Consider the following 24,391-nt stretch of genomic DNA (forward strand, 5'->3'; position numbering starts at 1 on the left):
ATTTGAAGGAAATACCACTTAATGCAGATTTACCTTTGAAAGTCATTTTGGTCCACGTTTTGGACTTTGATAAATGTGAAAATAAATTTAAATGTAGAAGACCAAGGTATTTTGACCTAGACTTGGGTGAGTGTCTGAGTTACGGGCATGTCCTGAGTTGCAGATGTCCAAGGCTGCTGCCTGTGAACGACACTTTACATTGTTGCCTTCCTGTATATACACACATAACTTCCTTCTCTTTGTCCCCAACACTTCTTTTGCTTCTCCCACCTCCCTTACCCTACAGGAAAAAAGGTGAGGATAACCAAGGAATTCTCTCTGAGTCAGCCTGCTCTTAGGAATGTCTGTACTCAGGTTTCTCACGGGACACCTCCTTTCTTTTCCCTCTGTCTTAGACTTTTCAGGGGCCATAGATTATGCCACTCCTCCTTTCTCCTAAGCCATGAGCCCACAAGCCTCCACTTTTTATTTTATTTTATTTTATTTTATTTATTTTATTTTGTTTTATTTATTTTTTATGTTATTTTAGTTATTGAGACGGAATCTCGCTCTGTGGCCCAGGCTGGAGTGCAGTGGTGCAATCTCAGCTCATTGCAAGCTCCACCTCCCGGGTTCATGCCATTCTCCTTCCTCAGCCTCCTGAGTAGCTGGGACTACAGGCACTTGCCACCATGCCCAGCTAATTTTTTTGTATTTATTTTTGTATGTTTAGTAGAGACGGGGTTTCACCTTGTTAGCCAGGATGGTCTCGATCTACTGACCTCGTGATCCACCCGCCCCAGCCTCCCAAAGTGCTGGAGTTACAGGCGTGGGCCGCCGCGCCCAGCAAGCCTCTCCACCTTTCTATAAAGATTTCCATCTGATTACTTATACCTTTTTAATAGGTTTAAGCAGTCTAGATGGTGCAAAAACCTGTTTCTTACACCCTTTTATGTCATGCTAATTTTACAACATTATCACTTTCTGTGGTTTTCTGGGTAACATTTTCAGCTCCACTATGGATTAATTTTGCTCTTCTGGGCCACCTACCTGATAACCATTTATAACTTTGTGGGAAAGTACATTCCACATGACCAAGTTTCAGATGGATCTTGGAAATATAACTAGTTTCTAAACTGGGAGCTTCTTGTGTACTTTAACTTCTACTATAAATAACACTATAGTAGACTCTGCTTTACCTTGGCCACTTAACTTTGAGGATTAGTGGGTCAGCATTTGACAGCCCATGAGTAAGTTAGTTAGCTAGTTATTGGACTATGAGACCTGAATATAGAAACTGAGACATAAAGCAGCTACTGTATTTGGTTTCGTCTGCTTCCCCATGATCGAACTCAAGCCAGGGACTGCAGGGCCATTTTCCCTCCTTTCAGCTGGTGAAATCTGTGCTTTCTGTCTTATACATGTTCTTTTTCTTCTAGATCCTTGGCTTCTGCGTTCGAAGAGTCCTGTAGGTAACCCCCAGCTGATCCAGTTCAGTAGAGAAGTGATTGACTTGCTGAAAAGCCAGCCATCTTGTGTCATACCCATCAGTCATTTCATCCCATCCTATCACCATCATTTTGCAAAGCAGTGCCGAGTGTCAGACTACGGATACTCCAAGCTGATTGAGTTATTAGAAGCAGTGCCTCATGTATTGCAGGTAAGGCGTGTCACGGGATTACTTGTTTATAGGCAGGAATGTTCCTCCATGGCTTTGGCTGCCTCCATCAAAGAAACAGTAATAGTTTAATTCCTAAGAAGTCAGTTCTGGGCAGAACATCCACTAAAAGCTTTCTTCAGAGGGAAGGAATAACACACAAAGGTGGCTTCTCAATTTTTCAGAACGCTGCTAGTTTCCAGTTTTAGAGGAACTCCTTGGGGAACTGAGGAGTATTTTCCCTCTAAGCTCTATAGACCTTCTTCATCCCAACACAGCTTTCTCCAGAACTGTTCATGATTACAAGGAACCTCCCATGAATAGCCACATACTTTTATTTTGTTGCCTATGTGAGAGTCAAGGGCTTAACCTTTCTTCTAAATGTAACTAGTTGGAGATTAGTTACTGGGCTAGAGTGTAGCACTGGATCCTGTGAAGACTTTTACCAGTTAACTCAGTGTTACAACAGCTTCCCACTCACTAAAAACCGCTTGAAAAACTTGCAGACCAATTTGTCTGGACAAGCAATACAGTTTTCATTTCTGTACTCACGACTTTTCTTTTCAAAAGATTACACTTTTCATTTCTATACTCAACGACTGTTTGGGAGAAGGTGTGCCAGGCCAAAAACAAGAGTTTCAGAAGGTTGGACGTTTGTTCCTTTTGACCAACTACATTTTGTTGATCGACATGTGTTTCAAATTGCACACATTCTACATAAAGGGAGTCATTCTCTGAGGCTAGTAACGAGAGGGTGAGCCAGCAGCAAGGAAGTCGCTGTCTGCTGAGGTCTTATGTGTATAAATAAACCATTTGCTTTGCAGATTCTTGGAATGGGCTCCAAACGTCTGCTGACCCTTACCCACAGGGCCCAGGTGAAGCGCTTTACTCAGGATTTACTAAAACTTCTCAAATCCCAGGCCAGCAAACAGGTCATTGTGAGAGAATTCTCACAGGCTTATCACTGGTGAGTTGATGACAAGAACAGAAATGAAAGCAAATATTTTAAGACATTTTATCTTCTGCCAAACTCTAAATAGTTATCTAGTATTTCTATTAAGCATTCTTTTGGAAAACTTGTAGTTTTTTTTTTTTTTTTTTTTTTTTTGAGACGGAGTCTCGCTCTGTCGCCCAGTGGCACGATCTTGGCTCACTGCAAGCCCACCTCCCGGGTTTACGCCATTCTCCTGCCTCAGCCTCCCGAGTAGCTGGGACTACAGGCGCCCGCCACCACACCCGGCTTAGTTTTTCTATTTTTTAGTAGAAACGGGGTTTCACCATGTTAGCCAGGATGGTCACGATCTCTTGACCTCGTGATCCGCCTGCCTCGGCCTCCCAAAGTGCTGGGATTACAGGCGTGAGCCACAGCGCCCAGCCGGAAAACTTGTAGTTCTTTTACTGATGATACTACTCATTCCGTATCCACTTCCGTTGTTAAAACCTAGGTGTTTCTCAAAGGACTGGGATGTCACTGAATATGGTGTTTGTGAGTTGATTGACATCGTATCAGAGATTCCAGACACAACCATCTGCTTGTCCCAACAAGATAATGAAATGGTGATTTGTATCCCCAAAAGAGGTATGTGACTTACATTTGCTGGAAGGATATTGTCTACCTCCTGTTATTTTAACATAGCGTGGCATGGAAGATGTGGTTTTCCCTCCCTGTCCGTGCTTCCTGAAGATTCCACAGAAAGCACAGTGTGAAAACTGCTGCTCTTTGGATTCTGTGTTCTTCAAAGTAGGTGAAGCTGTTCTCAAGAACAAAAGCAGGCTGGCTTTTTAGAATTGACTCTAAGGGGAAAAAGGGGCATCATCAGCACTTTGCTCAAATGCCTTCTGCAGCCTGGCAGTGGCTACGTGAGCCTTAGTCATCCAGTTGAGAATCTGTCACCGTGCCTGTTGACTTTGCTCTTCTGTTGAACTCTGAGCTGCTTTATTTACTGTGCACACTTGAGAAGGGAAGACAACTCAAATGAATGTTTTTTTTGTTTTGCCTTTCAAATTTTAATAGTTGAGGTCAGAACTGCACAGGTCCAGTTACGGGTAGAAAGTACAGTATTTGAGGGATGCGAAACCCATGGATACCGGGGGCCAACTTTTCGTGTCTGCATTTTCCAGGGGGCAGACAGCAAGACTTGAGTAGGTGCGGATTTCATTACCCAAGCAGGGTCCTGGAACCGATCCCTTGAGAACACCAAGGGGTGACTGTATGGTCGTGTCCTCCTTCTATTATCTGGTTCTTAAACTGTGCTCCTGCAGAACATTGATGTCCCTGAAATCATAGAATTCCAGGGCCAGTTCTCACTTAAAAGTTAGTAGGAACAATCTCAGCTTAAGCTTTCCCTCCTGTTTATTTTTGTTCAACTTTTGAAGCCTGATTCTCTTTTCTGCTAGCAAGTTTTAACTGAAGATCAGATGAATAAAAAAAGTGGGGATATTCAGAAGTGTGATTTCATAGGAATAATTTCTAGAGTACTTGCTTAAGTACGGGGACCTGGGTGTGTGTCATGTTAATACATATGGGGCAGGGGCTAGAAAATTGTTTCTAGCTTGTAAGATGACATTGTTTCTAGCTTATAAGATGAATATATATGCATTTCATAATATAATAGTATCATAACTTCCTGGTATTCTGCCTTGGAACATGTTTGAGAACCACTTGCAAAGAGGAAAGAGTATATGTGTTTGTTTTAGGTTGTGTGTGTTTGAAAGGCAAGGATGATATCGCTTATAAATTCCCAAAAGGATTTACTCTAGTGTGGATGTTGAACACAAATGGGTAGAAAAAAACTGATTCTATGTTTTTTGGTTTTTTTAAAAGAACGCACTCAGGATGAAATAGAAAGGACAAAACAGTTCTCCAAGGATGTCGTTGATTTGCTGCGTCACCAACCCCATTTCCGGATGCCCTTTAATAAATTTATCCCCTCTTACCATCACCACTTTGGCCGGCAGTGCAAACTTGCATACTATGGGTTTACCAAACTACTTGAACTTTTTGAAGCCATACCTGATACTTTACAAGTGAGTGAAGAAATTCTAATTTTATAAAGTATTTTTCTGAACAACATATAGGAAATATTTTTTCACGTTCAAGATCTATTTTCCTGGGAAGTATGGAGTTACGAAAGAGGATGAAAATCTAAGCTATTCCAATCAGAGAAGCCATATTACTGACTCATTAGTGTCTTTAGATAAATATGGCTTTTTCCTTCAATAAAGGATTATTCAAACTTGTTGTTTTGGGGGTAATTATTGAAAAAAAGATTAGGTTGATTATTGAAAAAAAGATTAGGTTGATTTCTTTTTTTTTTTTTTTTTTGAGACGGAGTTTCTTTCTTGTCGCCCAGGCTGGAGTGCAATGGCGCGATCTTGGCTCACCGCAACCTCCACCTCCGGGTTCAAGCAATTCACTTGCCTCGGCCTCCCAAGTAGCTGGGGATTACAGGTGCCCGCCACCACGCCCAGCTAATTTTTGTATTTTTGGTAGAGATGGGGTTTCACCCTGTTGGCCAGGCTGGTCTTGAGCTCCTGACCTCAGTTGATCTGCCCGTCTCAGCCTCCCAAAGTGCTGGGATTACAGGCGTGAGCCACCACACCTGGCTGATTTCTTACACTGAATATTTGTTCATTACTTTTATACTTTTTATATCCTTCATGTTGAAGGTAGGGCTGAGTACATGAGGTAACATCAGTGCTAAGCTGTTACGCTGTTGCTAAGTTAAACCAAATTTCTGTTGTCGATTTTATTAATTTTTCTTTTTTTTTTTTTACTACTGAAGTGCTTTTTAAAAATTGTTTTATTGTGGCACGATACACATAACACAGAACTTACCTTCATAACTATCTTTATATCTCCTGTCCAGTAGTGGTCAGCACATTCACATTGTTATGCAAGCAATCTTCTGAACTTTTTCATCTTACAAAACTGAAACTTTATACCCATTCAGTATCGCTGACTTGTTTTTTCATTTCTAGTTGCATACTTTTTTTTGCTATTCTGTAAACAACCTCGATGTGTTTATTCTCCCTTTCCTCTCCCCGTGTGTTTTCGAAGGTATTGGAATGTGGAGAAGAAAAGATCCTTACTCTGACAGAGGTGGAGCGGTTCAAAGCTCTAGCTGCCCAGTTTGTTAAACTCCTTCGGTCCCAAAAAGATAACTGCCTTATGATGACAGACCTCCTTACAGAATATGCTAAAACTTTTGGTTATACATTTCGTCTCCAAGACTATGATGTCAGTTCCATTTCGGCTTTAACTCAGAAACTCTGCCATGTCGTGAAGGTAAATGGTTTTTTTTTTTTTTTCCCCCCTCATGGGATAAAACTCATAGTGACCTAATTCTCATTAGGACGTTTGCATGTGCTGTAGCGTTTCTTTATTTACACCTTGAACTACTTAACTGTCACAGCCCTACGACTCGTTTTGTGTCATTAGTGCTTATTAGGTAATAGAAGCCTTGGTTTGGAAGTTGAGAGTTTTGGTCTTCCTCTTGTGTGTTTCTGAATGGCCTTGCCAAAGCAACGCCTCTGTGAACTGATGAGGTCACTCTTCACCCCAGGGTTCGGTCATGAGGTGCAGCTGCCTCAGCACTGCTGGCCTGAGCTCGACTCCTTCCAGTGTGAGTTTTGCCTGTGACGTTCTTGGGAGCCCGTAATCACACCGTGTCCTCTCCCTCCACATTCTCACCCACTTAGGAGTAGGCTTAGGAGCAAGCGCGGGTGCAGAGTGGCCTTTGTCACTGTCAGAGCTGTAGTAGAGAGGGCACCTCGTCCTGTGTCCTGTCCTGGACTGCACTGACCCTTCCTGTCCTAGGCAGAGCAGCTGCCAGTTTTCAGCCTCCTCCCCTACAGGACCAGGAGAAGTCACTGCCAGGAGGAAGGAATGGAAAGGGAAACATGAAGGATGGCACCCTCAGTTACAGGCCCATTACTAGCTGCACACATTTCTGTGTCATTTAATTCCGTAAACAGCCAGAATGGGTTCACTCTCCCTTTCCTCCCCACTGTGGGGTTTTTTGGGAGATGGAGTCTTGCTCTGTGGCCCTGGCTAGAGTGCAGTGGTGCGATCTTGGCTCACTGCAACCTCCGCCTCCCAGGTTCAAGCGATTCTTCCTCAGCCTCCCGAGTAGCTGGGATTACAGGCGCCCGCCACTACGCCCAGCTAGTTTTTGTATTTTTAGTAGAGACAGGGTTTCACCGTGTTGGCGAGGCTGATCTCGAACTCCTGGCCTCAGGTAATCCGCCCATCTCAGCCTCCCAGAGTGCTGGGATTACAGGCATGAGCCACTGCACCCAGCCCCCACTATGTTTTTTAATGTATTGGACTGCAGCTAAGAAGTTCTTACCTTGGCTCAGAGCTCTCCTTAGGTACTGGTTGGTTGGAGGAGGAGGTGAGAGAGCAGGAAGCACACCAGGAGCCAAGGCAGAGGAATGGCCAGCAGCATCGCAGGAGGACGGGTCAGAGAGGGACTGCCTGGTTTCCAGGTTTAGCTCAGTGGGGAGAGTCGGTGCTGGTGGCCAGGTCAGTGGCAGTGTCGGTTGTGTAGACAGAAGCCACCTTGGAGTGTGGTGAGGAGTGAGGAGAGGTGAGAAAATGGCCCAGGTCATCTGGACAGCATCCTGGTTTGTCTGCTTGTGAAGATGGAGGGCTGGGGCAGCAGCTAGAGGCTGTAGGGCTGAGGGAGCAAGGGAGGATTTGGGCTGTTGGTTTTCCTACCTGGAAAAACTTGAGCATGTCTGAAAGCCATTGATGTGCATCTGTCTAGAGAGAGAAGATGAACATACAAGGGCGAGAACGGCTAAGACAGGAGGGCCTTGAGGTGTGGGAGACTGGGAAACCAGCACACAGAGGAAGGAGGAAGTATACAGGGCAATAGGCTGGGGGCAGGCATGGGCAGGTCTGATGTTTGTCATCAGGAATAGAAGGGAATCCTCTTCCAAGAGTGGTTTTCTGCTAGAGGGAGGGACTGAGCTCTGCTTAGAGAGAGAGAGAGGAGAGGCAGGGCTCAGGACTTAGGAGCGGGGAGAAGGTCCACAGTTGTCATGGTGAGTGGAGAGTGGCTTGATCTGGATGTCACGTGGGGTGCAGGGGTATCGAGAGCTCACTGCAGGTTGGCACTATAGACTCTGGGAGAGCAGCAGTTGGGGTTTGGCTGTGCAGGCGTCGGCTCAGGGAAAGCAGGTGGTTGGATTCAAGGTGGGAGTTTACCGATGGGCGTCAGGAAAAGGCATGGGATGAGCGAATTTAAATATTGACAAGAATGTCAGTGCCAGCGTGACAAAAGAGGAGAGTGAAGCAAGGGAGGGGGCTGGCGAATTGGGAGCAGATAGGAGGCAGTGATGCTGCTGAAGTTTGAGAAGGGGAGGAGTTGAGCGGGTAGAGTCTCTTTCTGCACTCCCACCCCAACAGCAGCTCCAGACTTGCTTTTACAAGTGGGATGCTCAGGAGGTTTGAATGATTTATGTTGGATGGGGTAATGACAGGTTTGCACTGTGACCCAGAGACAGGTGTCTGCAGTGAAATTGAACACAAGAGGATGTCGTTGGAGATGACAGAGGCAAGGCATTGAAAGGCTATAAGGCTGTGGTGTGGGACAGGTCCCTGGGTGTTCAGTTGCCCAGGATGATGAAAGAGGTAGACTCAGGTGGATAGAAAGACCCCACGCCGTGACCTAGGGCTTTGCTGGGTGAGTGTGATGGGTGGGCAGCTGGGCTGTGAGAGCAAGAATGGGGAGAGCTGAGAGAGGCTCCGAGGTGCCTCCCTGGCTGCCCACTGGCTCTCCTGGGAGCTTCTCCAACCCTACCTCTCAGATTCTTACAGAATTAGTCCGAGCGCACTCTGAGCATTGGTGTTTTTAAAAGCTCCCCAGGCGATTCTAATGCATAGCCGGGATTGAGAATCAAGGGATGGATCCAAGTCGCACCAGAGGAGCAGGCTCTGGTTTGGTTTCTTTCCTAAGCAGCTGTAGTGATGGTGGGGGTCTGGGTAGCTAAGATGACTGGGATCCCCTGGACTCGTATCAGTTGGTTGATTAAACCCGCTTCTGAGGAGGAAATCTATAGAGTCCCATAACAATGATAAGTAGGGTGCGAGCCTGCCAGCCTCCCTCCTGCCTTGGCTCTGGGCACATGTCAGAACCAGATAAAGATGCCCTGGTCTTGGGATGGCTCCTCAAGTGCCACCCACCTTTCTCTGCCTCTCAGAATCCACGGTCCAAAGAGTGCCAACTTGTGATGACAGCCCTGCTGAGACCTTTGGCCCTGGCAGGAAAACCAGATAAAGGGGGCAGACAAGCTGTCAGGACGAGCATTGGTTTGTGAGAGCAGTGCCGGAGCCGCGCGTGTGCCAAAGCTCTGCCTGTTTTTGTGCCAGGAAAGGCTCAGGCCGCAGCCTCACCCTCGCCACCCACGGCCTGCTGGCTCTGTCAGCAGATGCGTGTTTCTTCACATGGCGTTTGGTCCCCAAGTGACAATCTCTATCTTTTTTGTAAGGTTTCCCTCTCAGTGCATTTAACCACTTAAACCCTTTATCTCCTTGAGAATCTGAAATAATTGAGGAGTGGACAGGTACTAGTCAGATGAAAATACCAGCTTTGTGGTTAGTAATAGCAGACTAGAAAAATGCAGCTTGCCTTGTAGTCAGAGTAGGCCCTCTCTCACCTCCCCAGCCCGCCCTGGGGACGCATATGGGCAAGTCGGGTCTGCACAGAAGCCATGTGAGTGTTGCTTAGAGTCTAGCCTCCACATCCCTACCCACCTTTGAGCACAGCAACCCACCCTTCACAAGCTTGGACCACTGGCCATCAGCTGGCCAGTCTGTCTCCTTCTTATAGTGGGGTTTGGAAAGAATGAATGAAAAATAAAGAGAATGATGCAATTTCCTCCCCCATTATTACCTTGATGAGAGTTTTCAGTTATGGACCAGCAGGGGGAGAACAGTTCCTGCTTCCGTGTTGGTCTGGTGTCCCAAAGAAGCTAAAAACAAACCTACTTGCTTTATTTCAGTGTAAGAGAAAAAAATTAGAGATTTTTCATCTGTTGGTCTCATTAACCAAAATGAAGTGAGCTGAGTTGGGTATAACCTAGCTAGGGTGCCTCTCTTGAGCTCTGAAAAGTATGAATTCTTGTTTTCCCCAGGTTGCCGATATAGAATCTGGCAGACAGATTCAGCTGATCAACCGAAAGTCTCTGCGATCTCTCACTGCCCAGTTGCTGGTATTGTTGATGTCTTGGGAAGGAACTACCCATCTTTCTGTTGAGGAGCTCAAGAGACATTACGAAAGTACCCACAACACTCCCCTTAACCCCTGTGAATATGGATTCATGACCTTGACCGAACTGCTGAAGAGCCTGCCGTACTTGGTTGAGGTAGGCACGTTAATGGCTCTTTAGAACTATCATTGAAAACTATCGATTGGGCATTTCTGGATTACGTGCTGGTCTAGATTAGAGTGTGTAGAGCTGGAAGGGACCCGAGAGACCATTTCATGGCTGATCACGCCGAGACCTTGGGCAGTGAAGCAGCCCTGCCTAAATGGGTGGCAAAAGCCAGTGAAAGCCTGGTCTCCTCATCCTGGCACTGGGGTGTGTTTGTCCCATTCCAGGATGAAAGCCTGGTCTCCTGATCCTGACTCTGGGGTGTGTTTGTCCCGTTCCAGGATGGATTTTGCTACTGTTTATCTTTCTGAATGAGATGGTTTATGTGGTGGCTTGAAGAAAGAGATGAGTAAGGCGAGGGCAGGAAGGAAGGTTGGCCAACCATTCCCCCAGGCAGCCTTTCAAGAATGGCGCTCCAAGATTGGGAGAATCTTAAGAGAATACTGCATGCAATTCTCGGGCAACAGATATAAAAACCTAGAGTAAATAAATGAAATCCTGGAAAAAATAAGTTACCAAAATTCACTCAAGAAGTTAAAAATTAGACCAATTACCATAAAAGAGACTATAAAAGATCACTGAAATATACCAGTGAAAAAGGCATCAGGACCAAGTGAGATAACAATTGAATTTTAACCAACCCTAAAAGAACAGATAAATCTACCTTTTAAAAAACCATTCTGGGGCCGGGCAAGGTGGTACACATCTATAATCCCAGCTACTATAAGGAGGTTGAGGCTAGAGAATTACTTGAGCCCAGGAGTTTGAGGCCAGCCTGGGCAACACAGCAAGAACCCATCCCCAAGAAAAAAAATACTGTTCTAGGCTGCTGAAAAAGAAAAGGAAAGCTTACCACTTATTTTTACGAAGCCAAAATAAATTTAATACCAAAAACATAAGATAGTCCCTTAAAATGATCCTAAATAAGATATTTACAAATGAGCTCCAGCAATTTAAAAGAAGAATGATATGCCATTATCATCTGTCAGACAGATCATTAAATAATGAAAGGATATACATCCAACATTTTCTAAACTCTGTTAATATCTATCCTAAGAACACCATTTCTGGACAGGTGTTAATGCATGTTTCAGGACAAAGGACTTTCCCTGTCCAGCTAAGATTGGGAATATCCTTTTTCGTGGTGATTCCAGAGCATGTTAAACACTCTGAAAAGGTTTGTGGTAAAGAAATCTGCTTTCTTACCCTGCATACACAAGGGTTTTTTGTTTGTTTCTTGTTGCTTTTGATGTGTTTTTAAAGAATGCTAGTGTCATCCTCTATCACAGTGTTTCTTGGAAAACTGGTTTGGGAGGTGCAGTTTAATGGCCTCAGTGTCCACTGTGTGTACAGTGATTTGCCAACACAGTTTGCCTCCCCCGATTTCTTGCCTACTCACACACTGTCTCTTCAGACCGCTGCAGCCTTCGACTTGCAAATAGAACTAAAGTTTGCTGGAGGCTATAGCCTTCTCTTGGAGGAAATCCTTGAATAAATCCCTCCTTCTCTTCTTTCTCTCCTTCCTTCTTTCCTCTCTCCCTCCCTCCTTCTTTCCTTCCTTTCTCCTTCCTCCTCCTCCTCCTCCTTTCTTCGTCTTTTTTGTCATCTTCATCTTCTTCATCTTTGTCTTTGTCTAATTCGTCATCTTCATCTTTATCGCCATCTTCATCTTCTTTGTTGTCATCTTCATCTTCTTTGTCTTCGTCTTCTTGTTTGTCTTCATCTTTGTCGTCTTTATCTTCTTCATCTTCGTCTTTTTTGTCTTCGTCGTCTTTGTCTTCATCTTCTTTGTTGTTGTCTTCTTCATCTTTGTCGTCTCCTTCATCTTTGTCGTCTCCTTCTTTTTCGTCATCTTTGTCTCCTTCTTCATCTTCATCTTCTCATCTTTGTTGCTTTCTTCTTCTTTGTCTTCGTCTTCAACTCTGGGCCTTTTCCCTCAGTGGGAGGCCCTCGCTTTCCAGGGGGCTGGGCCAGTCACTAACATTTCTAATGCTGCTTTTTCTTTTCAACCAGGTTTTCACTAATGATAAGATGGAAGAATGTGTGAAGCTCACAAGTCTGTATTTGTTTGCGAAGAACGTGCGGTCTTTACTTCATACCTACCACTACCAGCAGATTTTCCTTCATGAGTTTTCCATGGCCTATACCAAGTATGTCGGAGAAACTCTGCAGCCCAAGACCTACGGCCACAGCAGCGTGGAGGAGCTCTTGGGAGCAATTCCACAGGTGGGCATCTTTCTCAGCTTCCGGGAGAGCATCTTCTGAACAGCCACAGGCTAACTGTCCTGAACAGAAAAATAAAATGCTGCCAGAATAATGGAACGGCAGGCATTTTGAATTGATCCTTTCAAAACATACTGTTGGCCTAAAGTAAATGATTTTAGCATTTCTCCTTGATTCTTTCTGTAAACCTTTATTAAATCCCCATATGCCAGGTGAGTAAGTTTCAGGCTGTAACCTCAGAAAGGTGTTGGTTAATGGGAGAGTCAGGACCCCCAAGCAGGCAACTAGTCAGGGCGGTCAGGGCAGTGGGCGTGCTGAGGAGGGCAGTGGGCGCGCTGAGGAGGGCCGTGTCAGGGCCCACTTCCCAAGCCTGGGGAGCCTCGTGCAAAACCTTCAAGGATGTGCCTGAGGGAAGCACGTGACAAGGAGGGGAGAGAGCATTCTGGGCAAAGGGGATGATGGCATGAGCAGATGCAGGGTTGTGACAAGTGGCATGGAGTGTCGAGAGGCTAACGGAGCTGAGAGCTCGGTTAGAGAGGGCGTGGCTCCTCCAGGTAAGGAGGGAGGACTGTGTTGGAGAGAGCTGGAGCCCAGGTTTGCATTTGAAAAGCACCCCAGTGGCGCTGTCCATGGTAGAGCCGAGAGAAGCAGGCATGGAGGAGGGAACTGGTCTAGGATCCTGGCCACTGCAGAGGTCTGGGTCAGTGTTAGATGGAGGGATTGAGCCAAAGTGAAAATAGGAGAATAGAGGAAGTAGGAAGGACCCAGGCAAAGCTCGCCTGGGAGCTGAGATCAGTGACCTGGCGACGGCGTGCACATGTAGGGGGCCTGGGAGCCCAGCTACACTACTAGCACTCTGCTTGGCTGAGACGGAGAGCGGCACCATCAGGGAGAGGACTTGAAGATGCTGATAATGAACTTAGTTTAAAGGGTCTGAGAGATTGCTCTTAATTCTTTTAGGTGGTTGTTTAGTTTCTGCAAAAAAATGGCAAAGAGCTCTCATGTGAGAACTACCTTAATTTATATGCCAAAGCTGGTGTTTGGAAGACAGTCTTTTTAAGAATTATAAAGAATATTTCTGAAACTGTGTCTCATGATTTTTGAACTACTCTGCTTTTTATAGGGGCATGTTTCTGTCAGCTTCTTCTGTTGCTTTAAAAGCTAAGGAGAGAGTAGAGAAACATGCTTCTTGGCAGTAACTCAGCTCCTAAATTCTAGCCTAAGGCAGGCACCGTAGGTCACACTCTTCCTGAATGTTAGGGCTTCTGTCCCCTCCTTTTCCGCTGCTTAACCAGTAGTATGTCTTGTGTGCAGGTGGTCTGGATAAAAGGACATGGTCATAAGAGAATTGTAGTGTTAAAAAATGACATGAAAAGTAAGTAAGCACCCATCCCCTCCCCCCTTAAAAAATCACGGTTCTCTCACTGACATTTCTCTCTGACGGGTGCTGTTTGTCCTGTAGGTCGTTTGAGTTCACTCAGTCTCTCCCCTGCCAGTCATGAAAACCAGCTCTTGGAGGGTGAGCGCATCCTGGAGGTGCCCGAACCGCACACAGCCTCGGAACTCAAGCTTGGAGCCAACGGCAGTGGTAAGAGAGGAAAAGCAGAGACATAGGAGCTTGTGAAATTCTAGGAGAAATGGCTTTGGGGTCGGGGAGAGCGAGGGAAAGGACTCCAGCAAGTCATCCAATCCGCTGAAGTTAAATAGCCACACATTTTTCAAAGCAGTTTTGGTATTTAGTTAGTAACAGAGGAAAAAATTGACCTTTATTTGTTAGCATTGCATGGTTGACTGGTTAAAGTCCCTGAAGGATGTTGGCACCCCCATAATGATCATCTTACCGCAGTTCAGATGTTGAAGAAAAAAATTATTCTGACACTTATTATAATGGATATTCATGACACTTGCAACAGGGGAGAGAGAGCCAACTCCCAATACATAGCCTAGGAGCACAGTGAGGGCTCAGTGGGTGGAAAATTACTAAGAGGATTCTTGCTGTAGGCATGCAGGCCAGCCAAGGATCTAGACATCAGTGGTTGGGGATAAGGAATTCGATCAGCTATGAAGGGTGAGGGGATTCTCACTAAACTGACTCAAGCTAAGACTGGAGCCAGCAAGTTCAGCAACAGACACGGAAGGCCAAGGTCAGGCCTGATCCGGAAGAGGGCTCAGGGTGCCTGACTCAAGGCTGGTCAAGGCGTCTTTGTCACAGGACAGCCCTAGGCAGGATTTGATATACTAATGCATTAATATTACCCAAAATTACATCGAGTCACACGGATTTCAGGTAGATCCACCTCTGTAGTAGACAGAGGCCAATTCTTGGAATGTTATAGCAGTTCTAACTTTTCTGAAGGACTTTTGAATTCATAGTTATAGGTGAGAATTTTGTCTTCATAAGGTGCGGCGAGATAGATAGCACCTTACCGTCCCCTGTGCCCTTAGGATAACTGAGTTACACAGCATTTGACGTTTTATGAAGCGCCCTCCTGGGGATCATCTGCCGAAGCTGCCCCACAGCCTTCAGCAGTGCTGACCTCCGTACTGCAGTGGAGGCTCAGAAATCTCAGGCGGTCACGTATTACATCTCACCCAGAGTCGGCAGCTAGGAAGCCATGGAACCGGGCCCAGGGCTTCGGATTCTGAGCTTCCACTTGCTGATAACTACGTACACCCCGTCTCAGGCTGTCCCTGCTCTTTGGAAGCTGACTGCAGGACCCTTTTCTCTGGTTGGGTCTTCTGAGGGGCCAGTGTTCCTAAGAACACGGATCTTCAGGAGAACTAGCTTATTAAGGCATTCCGTTACCAGGATCTTCCTGTTAGTGGGTTTTGGGTTTTTGTTTTTGTTTTTGTTTTTTTAAATACCTTAAATACTTCTTGACTCTCTTATCTTTAAGGCTTAGAAGGAAAACTTCAGGTGTGAGCCCCGGGTGTGTGCTGGGGGTGGGCGTGGAGGTCCTGTAGTGTCACGGCCCTCCTTGTTTGCCCAGGGCCCAGCCACACAGAGCAGGAGCTTCTCCGCCTGACCGACGACTCCCCCGTCGACCTCCTGTGTGCGCCCGTCCCCTCGTGCCTGCCGTCCCCTCAGCTGAGACCAGACCCCGTTATCCTCCAATCTGCTGATCTCATTCAGTTTGAGGAGCACCCTCAAGAACCTTCTGGTGGGTGACTCCATGTTGTCGTGGGAGTTTTCTTCAGGGTTTAAGACAAAACCACCATGAGTGATGGAGGTGGGAAGGGACTACCCCTTTTCAGGTGGAAAACACTGTGCTGATTATTCGACCTTCTTTCCCCACCTGGGTTCCTGCAGAATTGGATGCATAGCCTGAGGTTGCCTGGCAAGCATCAGGCAAGGGCGATTTGGCAGCTCTGGAGGGCTGGTGGCTCGGGGCTGTGTGCGAGTCCACAGGGGCGGGCGGGGCCTCCTGGGCTTCTGCTCTCCCAGACTTTGTGAAGGTTCAGCTGCTCTCAGGCACACCTGTCACCAGATGTAAACGTCACCCATGGTGGGGGTCCAAAGGGCCCAAGGGCTTTATAAAGGTGAATGGAGGGAGGTGTCTGTGGCTGGAGCCCCTGGACTCTGCCCAGTGATCTAACAGACAGGAAGCCGAGCACGCTGAGTCCCAGCCTACTGCAGGCATTGGCACTGACCCTGTGCTCAGGGCTGACAGACACCATCACATTTAACTCTCACCATGGCTCCAGGTGTGGGGCAGCCTCTTTATTCCACAGGCTGCGTGACTTAAGGCACAGCTGGTGCCGTCACTAGAGAGGCAGTGGCCCCGGGCTGCTGGGCTAGCAAGGGCAGAGCCGGGATTGGAACCCAAGCGCTCTTGTCCTGTGGTGTCTCCTGGCCTCTGGAGAGGCTGGCCCATCTGCCCCGTACAGATCCCTCCCTGCTCTTCATCTGTTGGAACCCAGCTCCTCCCCATTGCTGGTGCTGCTTTCCAGGTCACCAGGAACAACCCGTGGACTCCTGGCTTGGCTTTTACCATCTCGGTTGTCCTTGGCAGCGTTCAGCACTGTTGCCCAGAAAAAGAACTGAGGCTGTTGACTTGGAAAATAGGAGATGGGGAAGTAACTGCCTGCGGATAGAACCAGCCTGTGCAGGCAGGCCCAGACGCACACCATGCTCCTGTGCAGTGCCCCGCTAGGGTTGGTGGCAGATTGATGTTAGCTCGTTTGTGGGGTTGTGGCCTTTGTGCCTTCAGTCTGGGCAAGTTCAACTGCATGCACAGGACAAGAGAGGAAAATAATTGAAATAGTGTGGGCAGTTCTGTCAGCCGCTCTCCTCTTGAGGGTCAGCCTAAGCGGGGAGCTGGCTCTGCTGTCCCCTCTGCCACTCTCACCTTCCATGGGCCTTTGGGAGCAGGAGCCCTGTGCCCTATGCAGTGGGAGTCTAAGGCATAATGATGCATCTGTTTCAAGCAGCATGGCCCTGTGTGTAGAGCAGGTGAATTACATGTGGCTCAGCCACAGAAATGGCAGTCCAGAAGCACTGCGGGAAAGCTGGCTGTGCTCAGCTTCCTGGGTTCTGAGGGTAATTTTGACTCTGCGCAGTCCTTCCTTATCCCCGGTAATAGACCCATGGGGAGCGTAGGTCCTCTCTAAATGGAATGGGCCAGGAGTTCCTGACACCGAGATGCTCCGACCCCACCCCCAACCCCCCCGCCTCCTGCCTCAGGAAGTCTCTTAAGTCATGGATAGCTTATGGGTCCTTAATATCTGGCAGGGAGAATGAATGGGCAGAGAATCCAAAATGGTAAAACAAAAAGTTTTAACCTTTGCTCATTCATTTATAGCTCAAAATAGAGATCTTTCCAACTTTGTAATCCAGTGGGAGAGGTGGGATGCAGTTTATAGATATTTGATTTCTGTGCCAAGTACACTGGCCACACAACTCATATGTAAACTGTGGCATAGATGTAGCATTTAGAAGCTTTTTATTATTATTATCCTTTGAGAAAATAAGAGCAAGAAAGAGAAAACCCACACTTCTTACAGATCCTGGATCTGAATCTGTTTGCTTTTCTGTGTTTACAGAAATTATGATTTTAAACCAAGAAGAAAAAATGGAGATTCCAATACCAGGAAAGAGCAAAACTCTGACCTCTGACTCCAGCTCTTCCTGCATCTCAGCAGCTGTCCCCGTGCCTCCCTGCCCCTCCTCGGAAACCTCCGAGTCACTGCTCAGCAAGGACCCCACGGAAAGCCCGGCCAAAAAGCAACCCAAAAATAGAGTCAAATTGGCAGCCAACTTTTCCTTAGCACCTATAACCAAGCTTTAACTCCCATTTCGAATATAGAATTAGGATGGGAAAACACTGTCTGATTCTGCACACAAAAGTGGGTTTCAAAAATACATCCTTTTCTGTCATGAAAACCCCCCGAAGCCATTTACTTCATCTTACCTGTGTTCCATCATGTTTTTCTTTTCTATTGAACACAGCTTTGAGCTAAAGTCTTTCTTTTCTTTCTTCTTCCTTTTTCTTTTTTCAATTATTTGAAGAACTTGTGGCATTTGTTAAAGAATCCTTAATATATTTTACCAAATTTCTCATAACTATTATGAAATACAATGGTGTTCCAAAAGAAGAAAGCACTAAGAACTCAACTAGCAGGAAGCGGTTTTGCTTCCATTGAGCCACGTCGGTGGTGTCATCCTACATGTAGCATAATATAGTCTCTCAGCCTTTGCTTACTGGTGTTTCCGACAGTATTAACCCAGTGCGTGGCATGTCTTTGAAGCAAAGCCTGTCCCGCTAGCCTGTGTGTTCACACACTGAAGGAGAAGGGTAGGCGAGGGGTTGGGAGTGTATTTTCAGGTTGGAATGTGAAGGTTCCTGGCTTCCATGTGACTTGTAAGTGTGCCTTGTTTTTTATTTAAACTATGTCTGTAGTTGACAAAAGTGGCTTCATCACAAATTTTTTTAAACGTTTCTACTTTGGGGTTCCATTTAGGAGCTTTCTAGAAAGTTGAGGATGTTTTAAGCTTCCCTTCTGTGTTCCAGTTTGATACGGGTTAGGTTAAGGAAAAGGAGATGGTCTCAATGACATGGATTTAAAGTCAGCATTTGGATTACAACACACATTATTGTGTGTCGAGAGGCAGCATTGGAAAGAGTCTGATTTTCTAAAATATGCATCAAGTGCATAAATTACAAATCAGAGCTGAGTGGGGAGGTGCTTCAGCAGCAGCGGGATCAATACGATTTCCACTGGGAAGAGACAGGAATTCTACCTACACATAGGAAGGCCAAGGTTGATCCACTTAACCTTGTTATTATAATTTTAAAGCTGGTATCGGTAGCTGGGAAGCTTTATGTGTGTGTATGTCAGCTCAGCATCTTTTAATTGTGTCTGATTTTACTCTCGTTACTTCTCGCTGTTGGAAGCATGTCTGGGTTTTTTGTGGCGTCTGGTGTGGAACGGCCTTCCTCTCTAGGTGCCTGAGGTGTCCGCTGATGGGTGGCCTCTCACCCCGCCTAGAGAAACCTGACATTTACAATGGATTGTATTTGTCGGGCAAAAAAGGCGGATTCATTCATAGAGCAGAAAGAACCTGTTGGCGTAAGGTCTTCCACTAGTTAGATGGTTTCTTTTGGGGAAATGTTTATATTTGGTAACTTCTAGAAAGCCAGAAAATGGACTCTGATTTCATAGCCAGCATTTTGATAAAATGCCACAAAATAAGGGCTATAGAGAGATTTTTACAAGTCAGATTTTTTGTTCCCCAAATCTTTTAAATGAAGCCAGTGATTCCCAGTTCTCAACACATGGCCCCAGTCAAGACAGAACACCATGGAAAAAACCCTCTAAGTATTATGGCACTCTCCGAATCCTCCTGAAGGCATTTCCTCTACAGACATAGTGTTACAGGAAGTGAAATGCAAATGTGCAATTTTTTTAAAGGAGCTTTTAAACAAAGTAATAATAGTTGGTGTTGAGAACATCAGTTGCCTTATTCTAAGATTTCATAAGGCTGAGTTTGCACGCTTGGACTTCAGTTTTGCTAGCATGTAAAGAGTGGGGGACTTTAAAAACCGTAAGAGGTATCATTACAAGTCACCTGGAACAGACTCAAAGAACAGGTTCTTTGGGCAACAGACAAAGAAGAATCAAGTTCTGTGCTGTCCCGTGAGTGTGTCTGAGTACCATTCACTGGAGTTGCTGCTTAGGTCTGGGACGTGTGTGTGACTCTTAACAATCGCTGTCTGAAAATGAGAGAGAAGACGTCGGAAGCACATTGTGTTCATAATGTACTCCACAATGGCCAGTCCAATTGCTATCTATTTTTTTATCCAGAGGCTTAATTAAATGATGTGGTAAGATGATGTTTGAGCATTAAGACAATGTAATTCTTTATTTCTGGGTGGAAAGATATACCGGATTAAATTTATCTGTTTAAAAAAAATGACAAAAGTTATCACCAAAACCCCCTTTCCCATCTTGCACTGTTTTGTTTTGGATTGGGTTTGGGGGAAAGAGATGTTTTTCTTAGTTGTCTACTTTGTTTGAACACTTTTGTTGTGGTTCAAGTGCTGTTTTTGTGTGTTGGGACCAAACAGTTGTCAATAAACTTTACAAGCGAGCATCTATTTTGAGTTTCCCAAGTGAGTGGTTTTGTCTGTCTGTCTGTCTGTCTGTCTGTCTGTGGGGAGGAATTACAAACCAATCCAGTTCTGCCATCATTCATTTTGGGTCTCCTCACCTTCTCGCCCCTTCTGGAAATAGAACTGTGAAGTGGAGAGCAAATCCGTCTACATCTTAGAGGCCTTTTAAACTCAGCACACACCGAAGCAGGTGGCTGGATGGTGGGCCCTTCGTGGTCAGTATCCTCCAAGTTTTCCAGCCTTTGTTCCAGCTTATAATTACATGTGGGAAAATACAGTAACCACAAAAACCTTCCAGTTAGAAAACTCCATTAATTCCTAGGCTCTCTCTTCCTGTGAAAGAAATCCAGCGTGCCCGCTGTCTCGTTTTTGGTCACTGCTAAGCATGCTTTTTGAATAAGCCAGTTTGGAGAGTTATTCCACAGATGCAGTTGTGAAGCCCTCCCATCCCCTGAGACCGCCAGTACCCCCTGTCACCCCTGCCACCAGCACCCTCTGGCAAGAATTTAAAAGGACCCAGAAGAGCCTTGAGTAAATTGCTTCTTGATGACATTTTTTTCAAGTTAGGCAATGTTAAAAGCTGCTAAAGACCTTTCCAAACATATTTCACGATGGCAAATTTGTGCAGAAAAAGTTGAGTAGCCATCGTGCCCCTTTTGAGCAGGGTCAGGAGGTCTTGTTAGGTCTGGACTGGGGCTGGAACGGTGACTTTGCATTTATCTTTGTTCGTTTCCCACCTGGGAAGGTGATTCAGAGGTGGGGGCCTAGAAGACAGCTGTCTGGGGGAGAGCAGACCTGTCCGTAGCAGAGGGGGCTGTGCTGATTGAAGAAGATCTGTTCCCTCTCTGTCCCCTTTGCCAGAAGGAGCGTTGCGCTTTGGGATTCACCTTCACTTTCTAACTGCTTCCATGGGCAGAGGGTGAGTCGTGGCGCAGAAGCCCTCAGTGGCCTCCACCCACCTGCTGTCCCCATTGCTGGGGGGGCGGCAAAACTGTTCCTCAATTCTCCTAGTGTCCCTGGCTGGGCCTTAAACTGACAAAGACATTAATAGGAAAAAAGCAAACAAATTTTACTTCATACCAGTTTTGCGAGAGCCTTCATAAGGAAATGAAGACCCCAGAGAAATGGCTAAGCCTGAGTGGTTTTTTGTTTTGTTTTGTTTTTTGTTTTTTTGAGACGGTCTCACTCTGTCACCCAGGCTGGAGTGCAGTGGCATAATCTCAGCTCACGGCAACCTCCGCCTCCCAGGTTCAAGCGATTGTCCTGTCTCAGCCTCCCGAGTAGCTGGGATTACACGTACGCACCATCACACTGGCAAATTTTTGTATTTTTAGTAGAGATGAAGTTTCACCATGTTGGCCAGGCTAGTTTTGAACTCCTGAGCTCAAGTGATGCTCTGGGCTCGGCCTCCCAAAGTGCTGGAATTACAGGCATGAGCCACCACGCCTGGCTGAGAACCCTTTTTTTGGGGGGGTGGGGGGTAAAGGGCCACAGAGCTTAGAAGGTGCCAGGCAAGAGCACCAAGAGCCAGAACTTCCCTTAGCAAGATGAAGAGAAGAATACACACGTTTCGGGAAGGAACGACTTGGAAGTGGGGGACCTGGGGTGCAGAGGAAGAAGGCATTGCAGGTGGAAGGGGCCGTTCTTGGAGGGAAATCCTGCTCAGTGGCTGGGCTGCTCAGCTCCTCGCTCCACAATGAGGTGGTGAACCAACCAGGAGCATCTGCAGGGGAGCAGTACCAGGGCCAGCTGTGAACATCTTGGGCCTGCTTAGCACCGTCTCTTCCGTCTGCCTCAGGCAGCTCATGTGATGGCCTCCAAAGGCTTCCCAGGTGCAGGGCCTGGGCATGGGGGAACCCCCGCTCCTACCACCCACCGCCCCCCCCTGCAGTTTCTGGTATCACAGCAAGTGCAGACAAATCCACACGGGGGCTGCAGGGTTGCCGCCCTTGGTATTTCAGCAACCAGAGTCTGAAGTGTCAAGGCCAGTTGTGGCAAGAATCAGGAAATACTTTTTTTTTTTTTTTTTTTGAGACGGAGTCTCGCTCTATCGCCCAGACTGGGGTGCAGTGGCACGATCTCGGCTCACTGCAACCTCCTTCTACCGGGTTCAAGCGATTCTCATGCCTCAGCCTCCAAACAGCTGGGGTTACAGGTACTGCCACCACACCTGGCTAATTTTTTTTGAGACGGGGTTTTGCCAAGTTGCTCTGGCTGGTCTCAAACTCCTGACCTCAAGTGGTTCACTTGCCTTGGCCTCCCAAAGTGCGGGGATTACAGGTGTGAGCCACCACACCCAGCCAGGAAATACATTTTGGGGAAGAAATCCCTGTTCTGAAGGGGAATCCCTATTTTGCTGTGTGCGTGGGGAGGCTGATGAGGGTGTGCATGTGGGCTCTGAGGCCTGACCCCTGCTGGGGGCTCCCCATCTCCCCCCATACCCCTCCTCTGGCCTGACTCCTGCTCCAGCGGCCTTCATGCAGCTCCTTGACTGTGCTCCGCTCCCTTCTCCCATGGAGCCTCACATCTGCCGTCCCCGGGCCTGAGAGGCCAGGCAGAGGCCAAGGATGCAGGCTCTTAGCCAGGCGTGGTGGCAGGTGCCTGTAGTCCCAGCTACTCAGGAGGCTGAAGCAGGAGAATCGCTTGAACCCACAAGCCAGAGCTTGCAGTGAGCCGAGATTGTGCCACTGCGTTCCAGCCTGGGCAACAGAGCGAGACTCCGTCTCCAAAAAAACAAAAACAAAAATAAAAAACCCCCGCAGGCTCTGAAGTCAGAGGCCTGGGTGGGAATCTCTTCCCCCGACTGCTTACTGACACTGAGACTTGGGGCAAGTTACTTAACTAAGTGATGCCTCCTTCCCTACCTGTAAACGGGAAGAAGATAATGGAATAATAACCTCAGAGTAGTATTCTATGTCCTCAAGGGGCTACTGTAAGTGAAACACTCAGAGAAGGTCCTGAGTATTTAGTAAACACTAGCTGTGGGAGTTATTATTATTATTGTTATTATTATTTTTTGAGACAGGGTCTTGCTCCATTACCCAGGCTGGAGTGCAGTGGTATGATCTCGGCTTGCTGCAACTTGCACCTCCTGGGCTCAAGCGATTCTCCCACCTCAGCCTCCCGAGTAGCCGGGACTAAAGGCATGCGCCACTGCACCCAGCTAATTTTTGAATTTTTTGGTAGAGACAGGGTTTCGCCATGTTGTCCAGGCTGGTCTTGAACTCCTGGGCTCAAGCGATCCGCCCACCTCAGCCTCCCAAAATGCTGGGATTACAGGTATGAGCCACCACGCCTGTTCAGGGTTGTTATTTACCCAAATCTTTACCTAAGTAATTCTCCCTTCATCACTCAGATCTTAGCTCAAACATTATTTTTTCCAGGAAACTTTCCCAGACTCACCCCTCTTCTACCCCTAGACTAGGCAAATTCCCCCACTTTTCAGCATTAGCTTTGCCTAACTCCACTCTTTGGGGGTATCAAAGAGTATGACTTTTTTCATAGAAGGTAAAAAAAAATAATCACAGTTTACCATTGAATATGAATGTGTTTGATTCTTCAACTGTTTCCCTCAACAAGGCAATAAAGTTCATGAGGGCAGAAGTGGTCTGATTTTTTATTTAGTCATGTATCCCCAGGACCTAGGGCCTGGCTTAAAGTGTTAATAGACTGTGTTAGTTTTCTAATGTCATGTAACAAATTGCTGCAAACAACATGCAATTATTATCTCACAGTTTTGTGGATCAGAAGTCCAGGCGTAACTTACCGAGGTCCAAAACTTCAGTGTCTCAGCTATCCGGATTCAGAAGGCTGCAATCCGGATAGCGGGTGGGCTGTGTTCTCATGTGGAGGCTTGACCAGGGCAGAACTCACAGCCAAGCTCATGCAGGTGTTGACAGAAATCAGTTCCTTGAGGATGTTGGACTGTGGACCCCACTGGCTGTCAGCTGCAAGCTTCCCACATGGCTTCCTCAATGGCTGCTTAGTTCATGAAGCCACAAGGAGCCTCTCTCTCCAGTCTGCTAATAGGAAGCTTTATATAAAGTAAGAGGAAGCTTTATATAAAGTAACCTAAGCAAGGAGTGACCTCCCATCATCTTTGCCGTCTTCCATTAGTTAGAAGCAAGTCATAGGTTACACCTCATAGATAATCAGTAATTTTTTTTTTTTTTTTTTTAGAGACAGGGCCCTCAATATATTGCCCAGGCTAGACTCAAACTCCTGGGCTCAAGAAATTTTCCCACCTCAGCCTCCCAAGTAGCTGGGACTACAGGCACATGTTACCACCTCTGGATCCATTAGTGTCTGATGAATGAGTAACTGATTGACTTAGAAGGCCTAAGACATCCGATCTAGCCCCAGGGGTCCCAGGCTAAACGTTTTGAGGGTCAATAATGGAGCTTCAAAGCTGCAAGGGACCTTACAGACCCACTGGTCCAACTGACCCTCCACCCCCACACCACAGTTTACAGATGTTGGAGAGATGAAGATGGAGAAGTTAAGCCATTGCCCAAGTCACTTGGTGACACAGCGGGCT

The 24,391-nt window shown here is 46.7% G+C and overlaps 1 protein-coding gene across 10 annotated transcripts in view; it reads left to right on the forward strand.

Annotated features, from left to right (window-relative positions):
• The window catches only part of MARF1 (meiosis regulator and mRNA stability factor 1), a 48,874-nt gene extending 29,035 nt beyond the window's left edge, over positions 1 to 19,839 (forward strand). For all 10 annotated transcript variants that reach the window (XM_054454947.2, XM_054454949.2, XM_054454950.2 and 7 more), the window contains 11 exons: positions 1,419 to 1,639; positions 2,461 to 2,603; positions 3,082 to 3,215; positions 4,461 to 4,663; positions 5,697 to 5,924; positions 9,779 to 10,009; positions 12,032 to 12,244; positions 13,556 to 13,616; positions 13,704 to 13,829; positions 15,232 to 15,402; positions 17,285 to 19,839. In XM_054454947.2, the coding sequence (XP_054310922.2) occupies positions 1,419 to 1,639; positions 2,461 to 2,603; positions 3,082 to 3,215; positions 4,461 to 4,663; positions 5,697 to 5,924; positions 9,779 to 10,009; positions 12,032 to 12,244; positions 13,556 to 13,616; positions 13,704 to 13,829; positions 15,232 to 15,402; positions 17,285 to 17,529 (1,976 nt within the window). In that variant the 3' untranslated portion in view covers positions 17,530 to 19,839. The remainder of the gene's footprint in view (positions 1 to 1,418; positions 1,640 to 2,460; positions 2,604 to 3,081; positions 3,216 to 4,460; positions 4,664 to 5,696; positions 5,925 to 9,778; positions 10,010 to 12,031; positions 12,245 to 13,555; positions 13,617 to 13,703; positions 13,830 to 15,231; positions 15,403 to 17,284) is intronic.
• Positions 19,840 to 24,391: the final 4,552 nt, after the last annotated feature.

The sequence above is a fragment of the Pongo pygmaeus genome, chromosome 18, assembly GCF_028885625.2.
Source record: "Pongo pygmaeus isolate AG05252 chromosome 18, NHGRI_mPonPyg2-v2.0_pri, whole genome shotgun sequence".
NCBI classification, from domain to species: Eukaryota; Metazoa; Chordata; class Mammalia; order Primates; family Hominidae; genus Pongo; species Pongo pygmaeus.